This window comes from Saccopteryx leptura, chromosome 1 (genome assembly GCF_036850995.1).
Source record: "Saccopteryx leptura isolate mSacLep1 chromosome 1, mSacLep1_pri_phased_curated, whole genome shotgun sequence".
Classification (NCBI taxonomy): Eukaryota; Metazoa; Chordata; class Mammalia; order Chiroptera; family Emballonuridae; genus Saccopteryx; species Saccopteryx leptura.
In genome coordinates, this window is record NC_089503.1 from 386107388 (window position 1) to 386126105 (window position 18718).

The 18718-nt window shown below is 56.9% G+C and overlaps 1 protein-coding gene across 1 annotated transcript in view; it reads right to left on the reverse strand.

Annotated features, from left to right (window-relative positions):
• ITPR3 (inositol 1,4,5-trisphosphate receptor type 3) overlaps positions 1–18718 on the reverse strand; it is a 75474-nt gene that overhangs the window by 45031 nt on the left and 11725 nt on the right. The window contains exons 2-3 of the mRNA XM_066359630.1: positions 13430–13500; positions 10–131 (exon numbers count right to left, since the gene is read on the reverse strand). Of these exons, the coding sequence (XP_066215727.1) occupies positions 10–131; positions 13430–13500 (193 nt within the window). The remainder of the gene's footprint in view (positions 1–9; positions 132–13429; positions 13501–18718) is intronic.

Sequence of the window (18718 nt, forward strand, 5' to 3'; positions counted from 1 at the left end):
CACACTCACCTGCAACTTCTGCAGCAGCACCACGTCGGCGATCTTCTCCTTGTCCTGCTTGGTCTGCTTGGCCTTCCAGTACTGCTTCTGCGCCGAGTAGCGGTTCATGGGACACACCTTGAAGAGGCAGTCTGTGGCGGGGGGGGGGGGGGATGGCTCATGTGGGGCTCAGGGCCCCCCCACCTCGTGGGAACCCCCAGCCTGCAGCCCCGCCCTCAAATCCCGCCCCGACTCCCCTCCCTGTGGACCCCGAGAACTCGGAGCATCCGGATTGAGTGGAATGGAGAGTCCCAGAGGCAGGCTGGAGGGGAGGGCAGGGTCTCAGCTGGGAGGTGGACACGTGCCCTCCGCCCCACGGGAGGTTTATAGAGACTCTCGGGCCCCCGCCCCTTTGCCTTGTCTGTGCCCAGCTTTGGCGGACACTGACGGCACACAGCTCACACCTGCAGCCTTCTCCGGCCCACTGCCATCCTCCAGCGCCCTTCTGAGCGGCAGCCCATGCCAATGGCTGACGCAGGCCCGTAACAGCCTAGCCTCCGGGAGACTGGCTGCGCGCCGGTCACTCCCGGCCTCCGGGAGACTGACTGCGCGCCGGTCACTCCCGGCCTCCGGGAGACTGACTGCGCCGGTCACTCCCGGCCTCCGGGAGACTGGCTGCGCGCCGGTCACTCCCGGCCTCCGGGAGACTGACTGCGCCGGTCACTCCCGGCCTCCGGGAGACTGACTGTGTGCCGGTCACTCCCGGCCTCCGGGAGACTGACTGCGCGCCGGTCACTCCCGGCCTCCGGGAGACTGACTGTGTGCCGGTCACTCCCGGCCTCCGGGAGACTGACTGCACCGGTCACTCCCGGCCTCCGGGAGACTGACTGCGCGCCGGTCACTCCCGGCCTCCGGGAGACTGACTGTGTGCCGGTCACTCCCGGCCTCCGGGAGACTGGCTGTGCGCCGGTCACTCCCAGCGGGATCAGCCTGGGGCTCCTCTTCCCCGACACCACCCCCTTGCTCTGCTCTCCCCTGCCCTGTGTGAGCGAGGCTCCCCCACTCCCCTGAGACCTCTCTCCCCTCTCGGTAATTCTCCCGTCTTAGGGAACTCAACCTAAGATGGGGCAAACCAAAAGTCAAGGAACAAATTCACTATTATGATCCTTATTTGGGAAAGGCCACAAAACACTAATAGCCCAAACTCCAGAAAGGGTGTGAGATTTTTCTATTCACCAAAAAGAGGAATGCATTGGAAAATCCTATTCTAAAGTGTGAGGGGAGGGGATGGAGGACTCAGGCACAGGAGGCGGGGCCTGTCTGACGGGTGTGGGCTGTGTGGAGAGGCAATGAGTTCCCCATCACAGGAGGGAATCAAGCCGTGGGCAAGGGGGTGGGCTCACAGCCTCTGAGACCCTCTCATGCTGCCGGGCTGTGCCCCCACGACGGCACAGTGCTCCCGCAGCGTGGAACACAGGAGACAGACGGAGTGGGTGTGCCCGGACCCAGACGGGGCCACCGGGGGAGCCCGCCCCTTCAGCCCCTCTCATCTGCTCGCTACAAGGAAGGCTGTGCCCCTGTGCTGGTAAAAGCTGGGCATCCGGCTCCTGGGAACTAAAAGCGAAACTGGATTTCCCATCTAGCCCAGCAGCAGGCAGAGGCCCCCTGGTGCCATCACAAGGAGAAACCGAGTGAGTCAAGGTCCCGAGAAGACAGAACTTCCTTGAAGAGATGGGGAAGTGGCAATTCCATAAGCAGATGGAGCCGCCCAGGACTGCCATGCCCAGGCCAGCTTGGCACCACCAGCCCAAGCGGGTATCACTATCAGAAGCATGCATTCAGTTTGTTAGAGAGAATATGTCTTTTTTTTTTTTTTTTTTTTTTTTTTCATTTTTCTGAAGCTGGAAACAGGGAGAGACAGTCAGACAGACTCCCGCATGCGCCCGACCGGGATCCACCCGGCACGCCCACCAGGGGGCAACGCTCTGCCCACCAGGGGGCGATGCTCTGCCCATCCTGGGTGTCGCCATGTTGTGACCAGAGCCACTCTAGCGCCTGGGGCAGAGGCCAAGGAGCCATCCCCAGCGCCCGGGCCATCTTTGCTCCAATGGAGCCTCGGCTGTGGGAGGGGAAGAGAGAGACAGAGAGGAAAGCGCAGCGGAGGGGTGGAGAAGCAAATGGGCGCTTCTCCTGTGTGCCCTGGCCGGGAATCGAACCCGGGTCCTCCGCACGCTAGGCCGACGCTCTACCGCTGAGCCAACCGGCCAGGGCGAGAGAATATGTCTTTACAGGGTTCTGCTCAGCCCTCAAGGAGAAGCTGGGGTGTCACCTCCTCCAGGAAGTCCTCCTGCTACTTAGGCTGAGTTAGAGCTCTCCAAGTTCCCTCAGGTCCTTGGTCACTATATAGCTCTCACTGCCTTGTTAGAGGCCACTGGCTCCGAGCAGGAGTTGAGGAAGAGGAGCCACACTAGGGGTGTTTTGGAAACAGGGGCTGGGGTATTTTGATTGTCCCAGTGTTTGAGGTCACAGGTGGCATTTAGAAGGCAGGACAGAGATGCTGGACACCTGAAGCATAAAGACTGTCCAGTGGCCCTGGCCAGTTGGCTCACAGGCCTGGTATCTGAATGTCCCTGGTTCAATTCCCGGTCAGGGTACACAGGAGAAGCGACTATCTGCTTCCCCTCCACACACACCCTTCCTGCAGCCATGGCTCAAAAGAGCAAGTTGGCCCCGGGTGCGGAGGATGACTCCAGGGCCTTGCCTCAGGCACTAAAATAGCTCTGTTGCCGAGCAACAGAGCAACACCTCAGATGAGCAGAACATCAGCCCCAGACGGGGATTGCCAGGTGGATCCCATCGGGCGCATGCAGGAGGAGTCTGTCTCTCTACCTCCCTGCCTCTCACTTGATTTAAAAAAGAAAGAAAGAAAGAAAGAAAAGACTGCCCAGTGTGACACCGGCCACGAATGTCCTGCCTACTCTACACTTGCAGGTGGACAGCTGCGGACAGTGATCTGGGCCCAGAGGGGCACACAGGAACACAGCGTCGTTTCTACATGGTTTTAGCAAACACTGAATTTTCCAGGAACGCAACTCCAACACAAACCGAGGGAAGACCGCCCTTTGTGCTATTCAAGCTTCACCCGGAGATTTTTGCTGTTTCAGGAAATGCACTGCTCGCGGCCGCACAATGCACCAGATGTCTGCGTTTGGGGCTGCAAGCTCCTCATTGGGAGGCGAGTTCTGACGGCTTCCTTCAAGGTCCTCGAGCTGGGGCCCAGCCTTTCCATCTAAAACATACACTGCACTTTTTATTTATTAACGTGTTTTATTATGGAGAGAGAGACTGTGTTACACACTACTTTCCTTTTCTCTCTCTCTTTTTTTCTCACACTTAGAGCATGATACTGGCAGCCTCCCCACCTCCCGGCTCACTCAGGCCCTGGCCTCTTCCCTCCCCACTTTATATTATATAAATATGGCTATGGATAGATTGTATTCGTTTTGGACCCCACTTGACAGTATGAAAGGGGGCTGGCTCGGCCCTGGCCGGGTGGCTCAGGAAATAAAACGTCGTCCCCGGGCACCAAGATCAAGGGTTCGATCCCTGGTCATGGCCCGTATGAGAAGCAATCAATGAGTGCACAACTAAATGGAACAACTCAGTGGAACAATCAATGCTTCTCTCTCTCTTCCCTTTACCCTCTCCCCCTCTCTCTCTTTCTCTCTCTCTATCTCTCCCCCTTACCCTCTCTCTCTCTCAATCAATGGAAAGGGGGGGGGCTGCTTCTGGGCCCGACAGGCTGCCCTGCGTGTTCCCACTGCCCGCTTCAGGCTCTGAGGGGCAGATCTGAACAGAGCCCGGGACGGTGTCTCCCCGGCCCCTAGACCAGGGCTCAGCGACTGTCTCACATGAACGCGTGAATCGAGAACAGCTCCCTCCTGTGTGAGGAGGGGCTGGAATTTAGCTATAAAGAGAGGAAATGGAGGAGGCACGTGGAGCGTGGAGGGGAAGGTAAGGGGAGGCAGAGCCGGGCGGTGAGACACCACAGTCACACATCAGGTCAGACGCCAGCTGTGGGCTGCCCTGGGGCCTGGAGCCGGCAGGCCTTGGCCATCTGAGTCCCCTTGGTCTCCCCCACAGTCTGCCTCCCTCCACCGCAGTGCAGACAGGACAGAAGGAGGAGAGAAGTCACCCTACCCGCCTAGGAAATACTACATATTCAGATCCCCATTCCGGGAAATAACGTGGGGGGGCCCCGCCCCGCCCCTGGTACGGGGGCCGGCCTGGGTCTGACGCGGCTGGGCGCTGCAGTTATACTCCACTATGGAACAACCCAACCAAAAACAGCCCAGCCAACGCATTTCTCAACCAGAAGAGGTTACGTTAAGGCTTCTTACAGAACTGAGAGACCGTGAGGAATCATCCAGTCAGAATGGAAGATCAAAAGGAGAACCAGAGAGGCCCGTCCAGATAGCTCGGTTAGTTAGAACATGGTCCCTAAACACAGAGGGGGCCGGGTCGGTCCCTGGTCAAGTCACATACGGGAGCATGCTGATCGATGTTCCAGTCTCGCTCTCCCACTCTCTCTCTAAAATCAATACCATAAACATCTTTTAAAAATACAAATGGAAAACCACGGAGACTCAGAAACACCTGAGCCACTTTCCCCTGAGGGCATTTGCTGATTCCAGAAGACAGGATCTTTTATTAGGACAACTTCACCAGGTGACAGGGGCAGAAATCTGAGTCCGGGCCGACAGAATGTGGGAGATCCTCCCCTCAGAACAGCTCCTTCCAGCAGCCAGACTCCTGCTGGAACCCCCAGACGGGAGCTTGGTCTCGGGGGGCTCGGGCAGGCGGTGCCCCCGGGAGCCTGGCAGCACACTCTCTCCGGCGGAGGGTACTTCCTCCTCCTCCACAACTACTCCTACCACACGTTTCAAATGCGACAACCAGTATGCACTCAAAGATAACCAGCAATTCTTAGGAACTTGATGCCACAAGAGACAATAAACCCACAAAACAGACACCAGAACCAGACGTGGAGAGACTTCAGACAGACATCACCCGTGAACCAGAAGCACCTAGTCTGCTTAACTTAGTAATAGAAACACTGAGTTTCCCTACGGAGAACAGGACACCATCAAAAACGACCCAGCAGACAGAAAGAGAACCAAATGCAATTTCTAGAAATAAAAAAGCTTCAATGAGGCCCTAGCCAGATGGCTTAGTGGTAGAGCGTCAGCCTGGCGTGCAGGAGTCCTGGGTTCGATTCCCGGCCAGGGCACACAGGAGAAGTGCCCATCTGCTTCTCCACCCCTCCCCCTCTCCTTCCTGTCTGTCTCTCTCTTCCCCTCCCACAGCCAAGGCTCCATTGAAGCAAAGATAGCCCGGGCGCTGAGGATAGCTCTATGGCCTCTGCCTCAGGCGCTAGAATGGCCCTGGTTGCAACAGAGCAACGCCCCAGATGGGCAGAGCATCGACCCCCGGTGGGCGTGCCGGGTGGATCCTGGTCAGGCCCATGCAGGAGTCTGTCTGACTGCCTCCCTGTTTCCAACTTCAGAAAAATACAAAAAAAAAAAAAAAAAAAAAAAGCTTCAATGAGCAAATGTAAAACTCATTGAATATATATATTTAAACAGGAAAATAGAGCTTTAAGAAAGAATTAATGAGCCTGACCAGGCGGTGGCACAGTGGATAGAGCATCGGACTGGGATGTGGAGGACCCAGGGTCAAGACCCCGAGGTCGTCAGCTTGAGTGCAGGTCCATCTGGTTTGAGCAAAAGCTCACCAGCTTGAGCCCAAGGTCGCTGGCTTGGGCAAGGGGTCACTCGGTCTGCTGTAGCCCCCTGGTCAAGGCGCACATGAAAAAGCAATCAATGAACAACTAAGGTGCCGCAATAAAGAATTGATGTTTCTCATCTCTCTCCCTTCCTGTCTGTCTGTCCCCACCTGACCCTCTCTCTGTCTCTCTCTGTCTCTGTCACAAAAAAAAAAAAAGGAATTAATGAAATACTAACAACCCTTACTATGGTAGATGCATTCTAATTCCATTCTATCCAATTCTTTTTATTCTTTTTATTTTTTTGTTAAGTGAGAGGGGAGAAGGCAGAGATAGACTCCCACATGTGCCCCAACCAGGATCCACAAATCCCCTACTGGGTGATACTCTGCCCATCTGGGGACACTGTTCCATTGCTCAGCAACCAAGCTATTTTAGCACCTAAGGTGAGGCCACTGAGCCATCCTCAGCGCCCAGGGCCAACTTGCTCAAACCGTTTGAGCCATGGCTATGGGAAAGGAAGAGAGAGATAGAGAGAAAGGAAAGGGGGAAAGGTGGAGAAGCGGATGATCACTTCTTCTGTGTGCCCTGACTGGGAATCGAACCCGGGACTTCCACATGCCGGGCCAATGCTCTACTGCTGAGTCAACAACCAGGGCCTATTCAATTCTTTAAAGGATGATTGAGCCCCATTAATGGGACTTTACAGCCCACGAGTGGGTCAGAGGCTGTGTTGGAACGAAACACATCGTGTGTGGTGGGCCCCCAGGAGAGGGATGAAGCCAGAAGTGACCCCCAACACACCCCACCCCACTTCAGACTCCTCTCTAGCTTTCTTGGAAATTTACTAGCTGGTCAAATTCATCTTTTCCTCTCACACAGACCCACCCTTCTCCTTTAGAACCCTGTCCACAAACATGTCAGAAAATGCCTGCTGAATGAATGAATGAATGATCAGAGCCTTCTGAAAGGCTCGTGGCCCAGCCCTGGCACACCTCCGTGCTGCTACTCTGCTGTGATCCTCTCCGAAAGGCAGCCCCGTCAGAGCCCCAGAGGGGCCAGGACGTTCCTTCCCCCCAAGCAGCAGGGCAGAGGGAGAGGAGGGAGGGGGAGGGGCGGCCCGGAGGCTGAGCCCAGGCGGGAGCAGCAGCAGAGGGTGTGCTTGATGCCCCTCAAGTGCACACTTAAAAATGGTCAAGATGGTAAATTTTGTATTACACGTATTTATCACAATTTTTAAAATAAACGTGTTTTTTTTTAAATGCTTAAAACTATGTCATCTGCCTGGCCAGTGGTGGTGCCGTGGATTGAGCATCAGCCCGGGACACTGAGGGCCCCAGTTCAAAATCCCAAGGTCTCGGGCTAGAGTGTGGGGTCACCAGCTTGAGTGCAGGATCATCAACATAACCCCAAGGTCACTGGCTTGAAGCCCAAGGTCGCTGGCTTGAGTAAGTAGTCTCTGGCTCGGCTGGAGCCCCCCCTGGTCAAGGCACATATGAGAAGTAATCAGTAAACAACTCAAGTGAAGCAACCATGAGTTGATGCTTCTCATTTCTCTCTTCCCTCTCTCTTCCTGTCTCTTTCTCTTAAAGAAAAAAAAAAAAAAGGAAGAAAGAAAAAGAAAAGAAAAACTATGCCATCAGTAGGAACACTAGTTTCAATTTGTCTAGGATATGAAACAAAAATGAGCTTTTAAATAAAAATAAAAAAAAAGGAGGAAGAGAGTTCAAGATTTCTATATGCAAATATGGGAAGATCTCCAGTAGGACCTATCCACAGTAGGATGTATAAAGTAAAAACAGCAAGGACTAGAACTGCATGCACAGAGTGAGACCTCTGTGTGAGGAAATAGGGACCCTCTGAAAATGTTTATATTTGCATAAAGGAGCCCTGGGGACGCAGGAGAATCTAAGGGAAGTGGTTATCTGAAAGGGACAATGGTGGGGCGTTGGAGAGTCAACACTCTGTTTTGAGGTTTTAACTGTAAGAATAAACTACCCAGTCAGATTTTCTAACACAGAGGTCCCGGGGGAGGGGACAGGAGGCGAGTGAGGGTGGCGTGAAAACACCATTGCTTCCATCTACATCCTACAGCACAACTCTGCGTGACTTTTATAAAAAGGAAAAAAGCCCCAGCCGGGTAACTCAGTGGGTTAGAGCATCACCCCCATACACCAAGGTTGCAGGTTCGATCCCGGGTCAGGACACATACAAGAATCAACCAATGAATGCATGAATAAGTGGAACAATAAATCAATGCTTCTCTCTCTCTCTCTCTAAAACCAATAAATACATTATAAATAAATAGGCCCAAAAGGAGATTAAGCGGCCCATAAACGTATGAAAAGACACTCCATCTCACTAGCTGTCAGAGGAATATAAATTATAACCACGGTGAGCTGCCATTTCAATCAACCCAGCGGGCTGGAAGAAATGTAAATGGACAAAACCAAGTGAGCAAGAGTGGGGTGGAGCCAGGGGTGGCACCCAGGGGTTGTGTGGGGGTGGGGGTGAGCTGGGGAGGGGGGTGAGTGGACACAGCTCCCAGGGGTTGTGTGGGGGTGGGGGGAGCTGGGGAGGGGGGTGAGTGGACACAGCTCCCAGGGGTTGTGTGTGGGGAGGGGGGTGAGCTGGGGAGGGCGGTGAGTGGACACAGCTCCCAGGGGTTGTGTGTGGTGGGGGTGAGCTGGGGAGGGGGGTGAGCTGGGGAGGGGGGTGAGTGGACACAGCTCCCAGGGGTTGTGTGGGGGGGTGAGCTGGGGAGGGCGGTGAGTGGACACAGCTCCCAGGGGTTGTGTGTGTGGGGAGGGCAGTGAGCTGGGGAGGGCGGTGAGTGGACACAGCGCCCATGGAAGGCAGCAGGGCCTTTCCTCTCCCCAGAGCCCCCCACCCCTCAGAACACACCCACCCCACAGACCCTGGCCCAGGACTCCAAGGAGATATACGGAGGGCCACGAACACACGCTCACCACGGCATCCTTGGCAATTACCAAAACCGGAAATGAGCCGAGCAGCCGTCCACTGGAGGACCAGTGAGTGACTGCAGCGTGGTCAGCGGCTGAATATCATCACATGGCAATTAAACAGAAGAATCAGAGTCACAAGTATCAACACGCATACATCTCAAAGACAGCGCAGCACGCAAAAGGGCAGAAAGATTTGTACAGGCCCTGGCTGGTTGGCTCAGTGCTAGAGAATTGGCCTGGGGTATGGAAGTCCCAGGTTCAATTCCTGATCAGAGAACACAGGAGAAGCACCCATCTACTTACTTCTACACCTCTGCCCCTTTCCCTTCTCTCTCTCTCTCTCTCTCTCTCTCTTCACCTCCTGCAGCCATGGCTCAGTTGATTCAAGCACATCGGCCCTGGGTGCTGAGGTCGGCTCAGTGGAGCCTCTGCCTCAGGCACTAAAAATAGCTCAGTTGTGAGCATGGCCCCAGATGGGGTTGCCAGGTGAATCCCAGTCGGGGCGCATGTGGGGAGTCTGTCTCTCTGTCTCCCTTCCTCTCACTTGGAAAAAATAAAATAGAAAAGAAATAAAGATTTGTACAGGAGGCTCCCTTTACTAAACGGAGGTATAAAAGAGAAAAACCATCCCCATAGCACTCTTGGCTATAGATCTGTGAATTAATAGCAAAAGCAGAAAAACAGGCCCCTGGATGACGCACACCTGTTTCTGAGAGTGTTTGCCTCTGGGGAGGGAGGGAGGGAAGGAGGAAGGGGAAGGCACAGGGGGCTCCCTCACAGGCACAAGGGCCATCTCTCTAAAGACGCAAAGATCTGAAATAAACACGGTGAAAAGGATCCGACAGAGCACCGAGTGGACGGCCACACCACCCCGAACACGCCCGATCTCTCTCGTCTGACAGAGCACAGCAGCAGGCACGGAGGCCTGACAGAGCACAGCAGCAGGCACGGAGGCCTGACAGAGCACAGCAGCAGGCACGGAGGCCTGCGTTAGTTTTCTCTTCTGTGCAGAGTTGGTAGCTTAACAATAATAAAAATAACAGTAAACTGGACTTGGGCAGTAAGCTGGACAGGCGGAGCACCAACATAAGGACGGAGAGAGAGGGCACCCAGCCGGGCCAGCACGGGGGAGCCCCCTGGTCAGCCCCATCCCCAGCACCTGCCCCCACCAGTGTGTGGGTTTAGGGCGCAGAGGGGTAAGTGGCTTCTGCACATTTTCCTGGGCTTCCCTGAAGGAGAGGGGGAGGGGAGGGTGACCCGGGGGCCCCAGCGTGGAGGAGGAGAAAGAGAAAGGGCTCATGGGAGGGCAGATGCCCAGACCCTGGGCCAGCCAGCCAGCAGCACACAGCTCAGAGCAGCCACATCCCCGAGACCCTTCAGCTAAGCGGAGGTCAGGGAGGCCGGGCTGGCCCGAGGCCCCGACGTGCTGGAACACCAGCTTCCCGGCCTCCCTCCCAGGCTCTGCGGGCTCAGGAAAAGATTCCCAGACCCCCTGGGGCTGAGATGGCTTTGGAAGATGGCTATCACTGAAACCACAAATCGGGAAGCCGGGACTGCACAGGCTAGTCTTGCCTAGCCGGACGGGGGGCGGGGTCTCCAGCCAGCAGGTGAAGGGGCGTCCTGCCGGCCTGGAACTGGTAGAGGGCCCCAGGGCGGGGGGAAGAAGGGTCAGGCTGTTCGCAGGAGTCAGGGGACAGAGAGAGCCAGGACTCCCGGGTGGGAGGCCCAGCTCCACGTTTCTCTTCTCTGGGCTTCAGCGTCAAAGCTGAAGAGGCTGGAGTCCATCTCTTGTCCCAAGTTTTCATGCTCCTGCTTGGACCTGCCAGCCACAGGGGGCGCCTGCCTGCCTCCCCACAAGCACCACAGGGCGGGAGGAGGCGGGAGGCTGAGTCCCCCAGGGCGGGGCAGGCACTGCCTGGGCCCGGGGAGGCGGGGCAGCCCCCAGGACCCCCGGTGCACCCTGCTCTCAGGCTCTGGGAAAAGAGGGAGGAAGAGAAAGCCGGAGCGGGAAGGAGCGACGGGAGGAGTCAAAGGAACACTTGTTCTGCTAAGTGGCCTTGTCATCAAAAACTGGCCCCAAACTCTGTCCACTGAAACTTGAGGGCAAATCTTCCTCTGCCCCGCCCACGCCTGCCACCATCTGTCATACCACGAGGCTGGCATTTTCTCCTTTCTGCTCCAGTCCCTCCTTGACCTGGCACAGCCCACCCTTGGTACCCTCCTCTCCCCTCTCTCTCTCTCTCTCTCTGACAAGGCTCTTCCCGAGATTTACCTAAATTGCTCAGCTAGACAGGAAACCTGCGCTCGGCAGCAGCTTCAAAGCTCTCCCGATTCTGGCTGCAGGAGAGCTCCAAGTCCCTTTCTTTTCTTTTTTTTTTTTTTGTTTGTTTGTTTGTTTGTTTGTTTGTTTAGAGCGGGGGGAAATAGTGAGGCAGACATCCACATGCAACCCAACCAGGATCCACCTGGCAACTCCATCTAGGGCCGATGCTTGAGTACCAAGCTACTTTTAGTGCCTGGGGCCGATGCGCTCCAATGGAGCTATCCTCAGCACTTGGGACCACACTTGAACCAACTGAGCCACTGGCTGCAAGAGGAGAAGAGGGAATGAAAGGAGAGAGGAAGGCAGGGAGAAGCAGATGGTCCCTTCTCCTGCATTCCCTGACCGGGAATTGAACCCAGGACGTCCATATGCCAGGCCGATGCTCTATCCACTGAGCCACAGACCAGGGTCAACTCCTTTTCTCTACCCACTTGTAACCTTCAGGACCCAGAAGCAGGCGTGCTCAGAGCTGTGTCTCCAGCAGGAGGCCTGCACCAGCACCCCAAAGCCCCCAGAACCCGGGCCCAGTGCCTTCAAGGCTGAGCTCAACGAGGGGGGTCACACTGATGGGGTCACACTGACCAGACCCAGAGCAGCCAGACCCGAAAGAGGCAGGAAGCAGGAGGCAGCCTGGAGAGGGCCCGGTGCCTGAACCTCTCCCCCACACGGGCACTGAGCACCCACCGAGTGGCAGACGCAGCCGGTAAAAGAGTGACCATAAGAGGCATGACCCGTGGTGGCGCAGTGGATACAGTGTCGACCTGGAACGCTGAGGTCACCGGTTCACAACCCTGGACTTGCCTGGTCAAGGCACCTATGGGAGTTGAAACTTCCTGCTCCTCCCCCCCCCTTCTCTTTCTCTTTCTCTCTAAAATGAATAAATAAATAAATAAATTTTAAAAAGAGTGACCATAACAGACAGAAATTCCCACCTTGGTGGAGCTGACGACATCCTAGCTGGGGAGACAAACGAAAAATAATTAAAATACACGCAGTGGGTCAGATTCATAAAACGGAGAAAAGAGAGGAGGGAAAGGGGGATTGGCGGCGGAGGGCAATTCTGTACCGAGCTGGGCAGAGAATGCCCCACTGAGGACACGAGAGCTGAGGCATGTGGCTGTTCAGGTCAGAACCTGGCAGACAGAGTGAACAGCAGCTGCAAAGGTGCGGAGGTGGGGGCGTGGCCGGCGCACCTGACGGACAGCCGGGAGGCTGGGGACGAGGTGAGAGGGCGCGGAGCGGAGGGGTCTACGGGGGTGAGGGAAGCCCAGTGCCACAGGCAGTCCCCACGGAGCAGAGGGGTCTACGGGGGGTGAGGAAAGCCCAGTGCCACAGGCAGTCCCCGCGGAGCAGAGGGGTCTACGGGGGTGAGGAAAGCCCAGTGCCACAGGCAGTCCCCGCGGAGCGGAGGGGTCTACGGGGGTGAGGAAAGCCCAGTGCCACGTACCGGGCACGTCCCCCCACTCGGGGGGCCCGATGAAAGCCGGGGCTGAGCAGTAGACACGGGGCCTCTCTGAGAGCCGGAACGCCCCTCCATCTTTTCCATACCCCCGTGGATGGGCAAGGCCCAAGGCAGACAGCCAAGGATGCCAAGGGATTATCTTAAATCGGCACCGTTCTCCAGGACAAGGGCAGCTAATCCCCACCCAGCACAGCAGCCACGTGGGCAGGCGGGTGAGGCAGCAGTGGCCCGGCCTGTTCCTGCCTGCTCCCAGCCGGCCCTCCGCACCCAGGCGCCCAGGATCCGCTGCTGCCTGGCGGTCTGGGCCTCGCAGGTAATCGCAATGACACCTTCGGCCGGCTGGCTGGACGTGGGACAGCAGGATATCTTCCATTCCCCACGAGGGCCCTGGGGCCCCAGCCTGCAGGGTGGAGCTGAGGTACCCACAGACACACAGCAGAGGACACACAGGCCCAAGGGGGACCGGATGGATCTCGCCCAGGGTGACTCAGCAAAGCCAGGTCTGGGCTCTGCCAGGTCCCAAGGACAGGAGTCCAGCCCACAGCCGGGGGTCAGGAGAAGGGACCTGGAGACCGCGGGGTCCCATGAGATGAGCACACAGAAGGACCGTCACCCTGGGCCTCCTCATGCCTGAGGAAATTCTCTTTCCCTCCCCTGTTCCCACAGAAAACGCCCAGTCACGCAGACAAAGAAAGCCTTGTGGCTGGTGGGGAGCGGGGGATGGGCCCGGGGCCAGGAGTGGGTGTGGCCCAGAGGCAGAGGCAGGCGCGGTTCAAGCCCTGGGGGCTCCGGGAGGCAGTGGGAGGGCCGCTGGCAGCCTCCTCTGACCCTGACCCCGCCTCGGGGCTGAATGACTCAGGCCCAGGACTCAGGCAGCCTGCGAGGGGAGTTTGCACTGGGAGCGCAGGTCTTACCTCGGAACTTCTTGGGGGGGTTGTCCAGGTCCCCAGCCGCGGGCTCCACCACACAGCGGTCATCCACCAGCCTGGGGGACAAGGCAGAGCTGGGTCAACGGAAGGAAAGAGACCCATCTCCCCGTAGCATCTTCCCCGCCGGGCAGGGGACTCCAGGGCACCAGGGGGGCCTCTAAACACTCTCCCATCGCTGACCGCCCCCACCATCAACTCATTCCTTTCCTTGGTGGAAAGGCAAGATCCCTCGGAGTGGGGCCCCGGGGGAGCCCCCAGGAAAAGCAGAGAGACACAGCCAGCCCACCCCAACCCCGGCTGGAGTTAGAGCTGTCCTGCGGGGGTCAGCCGCCCGTCTGGGCTGGCACACACTGGGGGGGGGGGGGGGTGACTCCTGTCATAACCCAGACACTGTGCCGCCCAGACCTGGAAGGACAGCAGGTGGAGGAGGGAGAGAGAAAGGAACCAAGAGACACAAACAAAGAGCAAGAGAGAGAGTCAGAGCAGAAAGGGGGGAGAGACAGAAGAGACAACTAGGTGCAGCGTGTAAGACACAGAGGCGGCGGGCGGCCAGGGACAGGGGGACAGGCGAGAGGCCGTTGAGACACCAAAGGGACAGGCTTTGGGTCTCCAAGGCAGGACAACACGCCTCGCTCCTTCCCAACCTCAGTCAGGCCCCGTTTCATCCCCTCCTCTGTGGTCACCTCGGGCCCGAAATTCCTTCCTGACACCCCTGGCTGGGGTTAAGACTAGAAGATGTCCACCCACCACCCATCCATCCATCCATTCATTCATTCATTCATTTCTGCATTCAAAAGTCTTTGATACACCCCAGACTCTAGAATAAATTATGACAACCCACCATTTCAGAGACCGACTCTTATCTCAGCACTCCACACTGTTACCTCTGAATTCTCACCAGCTTCCCCATAAAGGGGTAGCCATTAGTGCAATTTCACAGAGGAGAAAACTGGGTTTGAAAGTCAAATAATTTGGCCCCGGCCGGTTGGCTCAATGGTAGAGCATCAACCTGGCATGTGGATATCCTGGGTTCGATTTCCAGTCAGGGCACACAGGAGAAGCTACCATATGCTTCTCCACCCCTCCCCCTCTTGCTTCTCTCTCTCTCTCTCTCTCTTTCTCCCACAGCCATGGCTCAATTGGTTTAAGTGCATCAGCCCTGGGCGCTGAAGATGGCTCCATGGAGCCTCTACCTTAGATGCTAAAAATTGCTTGGTTGAGAGCATGGCCCCAGATGGGCAGAGCATTGGCCCCAGATGAGGGTTGCCAGGTGGATCCCGGTTGGGGCACATGCAGAAGTCTATCTCTCTATCTCCCCTCCTCTCACTTTTCAATTAACAACCAAGGTGCCACCATAAAGAATTGATGCTTCTCATTTCTCTCCCTGCCTTTCTGTCTGTTCCTATCTGTCCGTCTCTCTGTCTCTGTCACACACAAAAAAATAATAATAATAAGCAAAAGAAGGGGGAGAAAAAAAGAAAGAATATTAAATAATTTGCCTAACGTCACAGAGCTGATTCTAAAAAGCCTCCTTCTGCTCCTCCCCTCACTGGGTTCACTAACAAGGCCTTTTATGATCTGACCTCTCTAGCCTCACAGCTTCCTTGCCCAGCATGCTAAACCTCCAGTGGATCCCACAGGCCCCGGAGCTCTCATCTCTCCAGGGGTGGTCCTGACAGCCTACAATGCCCCTCATGCCCAGCTCACGCTGGTTCCCCGCCAAGCCCCGGGCGTAGGAGACCTCCATTCATTCACCCACCCTCAGCCCCTCCTCTCCTCCTCTGTGAAGACAGCCTTGGCCAGCGCCTTCCCTCCCCCGTGTTCCCGCAGACCTAGTCGCGGCCTCTCCTGCGGCCACGTCTCTTTCTACTGCAACTACTTCCTGTGTCTGCCCTGAGTTCCTTGAAGGCCGGACCCTGTGCTACCATCCCCTTTGGCATCAGCGGGACTTTGCACAATACAGTCCCTCGCAATAGTAACAGCAAGCAGGGTTTTATTGTTTCTGATGGTTTCATACACGGTCATTTAGTTTTACGTGCAATCTGCAGGCCCAGACACCGGAGCACGGGGAGGTCAGACGCTCTGGCCAGGGACACAAGGCCACTAAGCAGCAGGACCGGCGGGTTCCGAAGCCAGGCTGTGTGGCCCCGGAGCAGCCACTGCGCAGGGGAACCCTGTGGGACCTCACAGTGGGAGGGCAGCTTGATCTGCGAGGACACTCGTGGTCTCCCTCCGTCTCCCTGGCCTCCGGCACGGGCTGTCCCCAGCTCTCTGTCCCCTTCTCCATCTGCACTCAGGCCACACCCATGGGTGCAAAGTACCACTTCAGCTCATCGATGACTCTCATATCTTTCCCCCCACACCATGCCTCCCCCCGCCCCAAGTCCACCCAATTTGGAGATCTCCCCGCCTACACGCCGCCTTTCCACCTGGTCCTGACAGCCACGGGCATCACAAACTCAGGAGCTAAACGAACCTCCTGGTCTTCCATCGAACTACGCTCCTCCTCGAGTCCTCCCCATCCCAGTTCATCCCTCCTCACTGGGGCCAGAAGCCCTGGACCAGGCTCCCTGGAGCAGCCCTTAGCTCCTCCCTTCCCCTCACCCTTCACCCCTCACCCCTACTCTGCCAAGAACCACTACCACGGGCGCTACAAGATACAGGCTACAGGCGGGCAGAGGAACCATCCTCTTATCACTGTCCCCACCACCCGCCCAGGCCCCCACCAGCCCTGGCCTGGACTTCTGCACTGCCTCTTCCTGCCAACCCCCCCCTCCCCGCCTGCTCCCCACACAGCAGCAGAGGGGTCTCTTGAACAGGGAAGTCCAATCAGGGCAGTTCTCTGCTCAGAACTCAACACCACTCACATCAGGCTGAAACTCACAAGGGCCTGAAAAGCCCCTTGCTCTCCTCTCCGACCTCATCTCCTCCCCCCCTGCGCCCTCCCCCACCCACTCTGCTCCAGCCACAGCCCTGCCCCAGGCCCCCCAAACTGGCCTGGACCTCCAGCTGGCACTGCCTCTTCCCTCCGCCCCCCAGACAACCCGGGGGCTCCCTCCCTCCGCTCCTGATCTTCTCTCAAATGCCCCCAAGACACCCTCCCTTCCCTCCTTTTCAACACCTCCCCATTGCCCTTTCCCATTCTCCTTCTCCGCCTCCCGCCTCCCTGGTCTCCACAGCGCCTCTCACCACCCCGCCTGCTCTACATTGTCCTTTTTTATTTTGGTCACTGTCACCACAACCTCATGGGGCAGAAGATGCCTGAGGACAAGGATGCATCAGCTTTGCTCCCTGCTGTGTCCCCGGCACCGAGACCACCGCCTGGTGCAGGCAGGGCAGGCACATGTGAGCTACACACTGAGTCAATTAACTCATCTTACTAGGTGCTGAGGGAAGTACGGGAGAAGCAAAAGAGGCCCTGGCCGGGTAGCTCGGTGGGTGAGAGATCGTCCCCATACACCAAGGCTGAGAGTTCCATCCCTGGTCAGGGCACATAAGAATCAACCAAAGAATGCATACATTGATGTTTTTCTCTCTCTTTTTCCTTCCTCTCTCTCTCTCTCTCTCTCTCTCTCTCTCTCTAATAAATAATTGTGTTAATTAAAAAAAAGAAGAAGAAGAAGAAGAAGAGCCTGACCAGGCGGTGGCACAGTGGATAGAGCATCAGACTGGGATGCGGAGGACCCAGGTTTGAAACCCCGAGGTCACCAGCTTGCGCGCGGGCTCATCTGGTTTGAGCAAGGCTCACCAGCTTGAGCCCAAGGTCACTGGCTTGAGCAAGGGGTCACTGGCTCTGCTATAGCCCCCCCCCCCCCCGTCAAGGCACATGTGAGAAAGCAATCAATTAACTACCAAGGTGCCACCATAAAGAATTGATGCTTCTCATTTCTCTCCCTGCCTTTCTGTCTGTTCCTATCTGTCCGTCTCTCTGTCTCTGTCACACACACACACAAAATAATAATAATAATAATAAAAAGCAAAAGACAAGATCCCTGCCTCAGGGGAATTTAAATCTCTCTGGGAAGACAAGCCACATACTCAGAAAAAGTGCATAATCTAAGAAAATAAGCACTGGTGCCAACTGGTGGTACTAGGTGTGGATTCCGTGGGAACTCAGGCAAGGGAGAGGGCAGAACCTGGCCAATCGGCAAAGGTGTGAAGGAACAGGCAGGAGGTGGGCAGAGCCCTGAATAATTCATTAACTTTCCTGTAAGACATCAGTGAATCAGATCGGCTGGTTGTCTCTCAGCAATGCCCAAAGGGGAGGGGACCTAGGAAGATAAATTCTGGCGGGGGAGGTGAGAGGGCGCCCGCCAGGGCCTGGGACCCAGCACTGCTGGGGGTGCCGGACGGCCACAGGGCAGCGCACCACAGTCCCCATCGTGACCAGTGACCAGTGACCAAGGCCTTGGGGAGGCCCCTCCTCAGAGAGGCCCGGTCTGAGCAGAAAGAACCCCAGCCCCGCCAGCTCCCTCCCCTGGGAGCTCCTGTCAGGCTCACACGTGCAGGAGAAAGACATGCAAATTCAGACGCCTGGCTTGCTTTCTGCCCCCTGGCACAAATCCACCTGGCCCAGATGTGGAGATGTCCATCTGTCCCCACCCACTCTGGCACAGCTTCCTAAGCCCCGCCCCGGGGCCCAAGGGTTTAGGAAGCATTTGGGGGAGAACAAGCTGAAGCCGCTTAGAGAAAGGGAGGGGCCGGCAGGAGGAGGCTTTCAGACGAGGTTGGGAACGTCCCAGGCCTGAAGTAGGACGGAGAGAGGACAGACATGGCCTGGAGGAGGGGCCAGAGCAGAGAAGCAGCCATGCAGGGTCCCCCTCCCCCACCCTACCCCAGGTATCAGGAAAACAAGGTGTCAGTGATGGGACTCTCAGGGGTTCCTCCTGGCTCTGACATTCCACGCCCAGCCCCCCATCTGAGGGCCCCCCGCGGACATTCCACGCCCAGCCCCCCACCTGAGGGCCCCCCCCCGACATTCCACGCCCAGCCCCCCATCTGAGGGCCCCCCCCGACATTCCACGCCCAGCCCCCCATCTGAGGGCCCCCCCCGACATTCCACGCCCAGCCCCCCACCTGAGGGCCCCCCCCCGACATTCCACGCCCAGCCCCCCCACCTGAGGGCAGGGGACTAGCAGAATCTCCATCACCTGGGAACTCCGGGCTCCAGTCTGCACCCTCCCAACGGAATTTGCACTCATCATTTCTTTTTTTTTAACAGAGAGAGAGAGAGAGTCAGAGAGAGGGACAGATAGGGACAGACAGACAGGAACG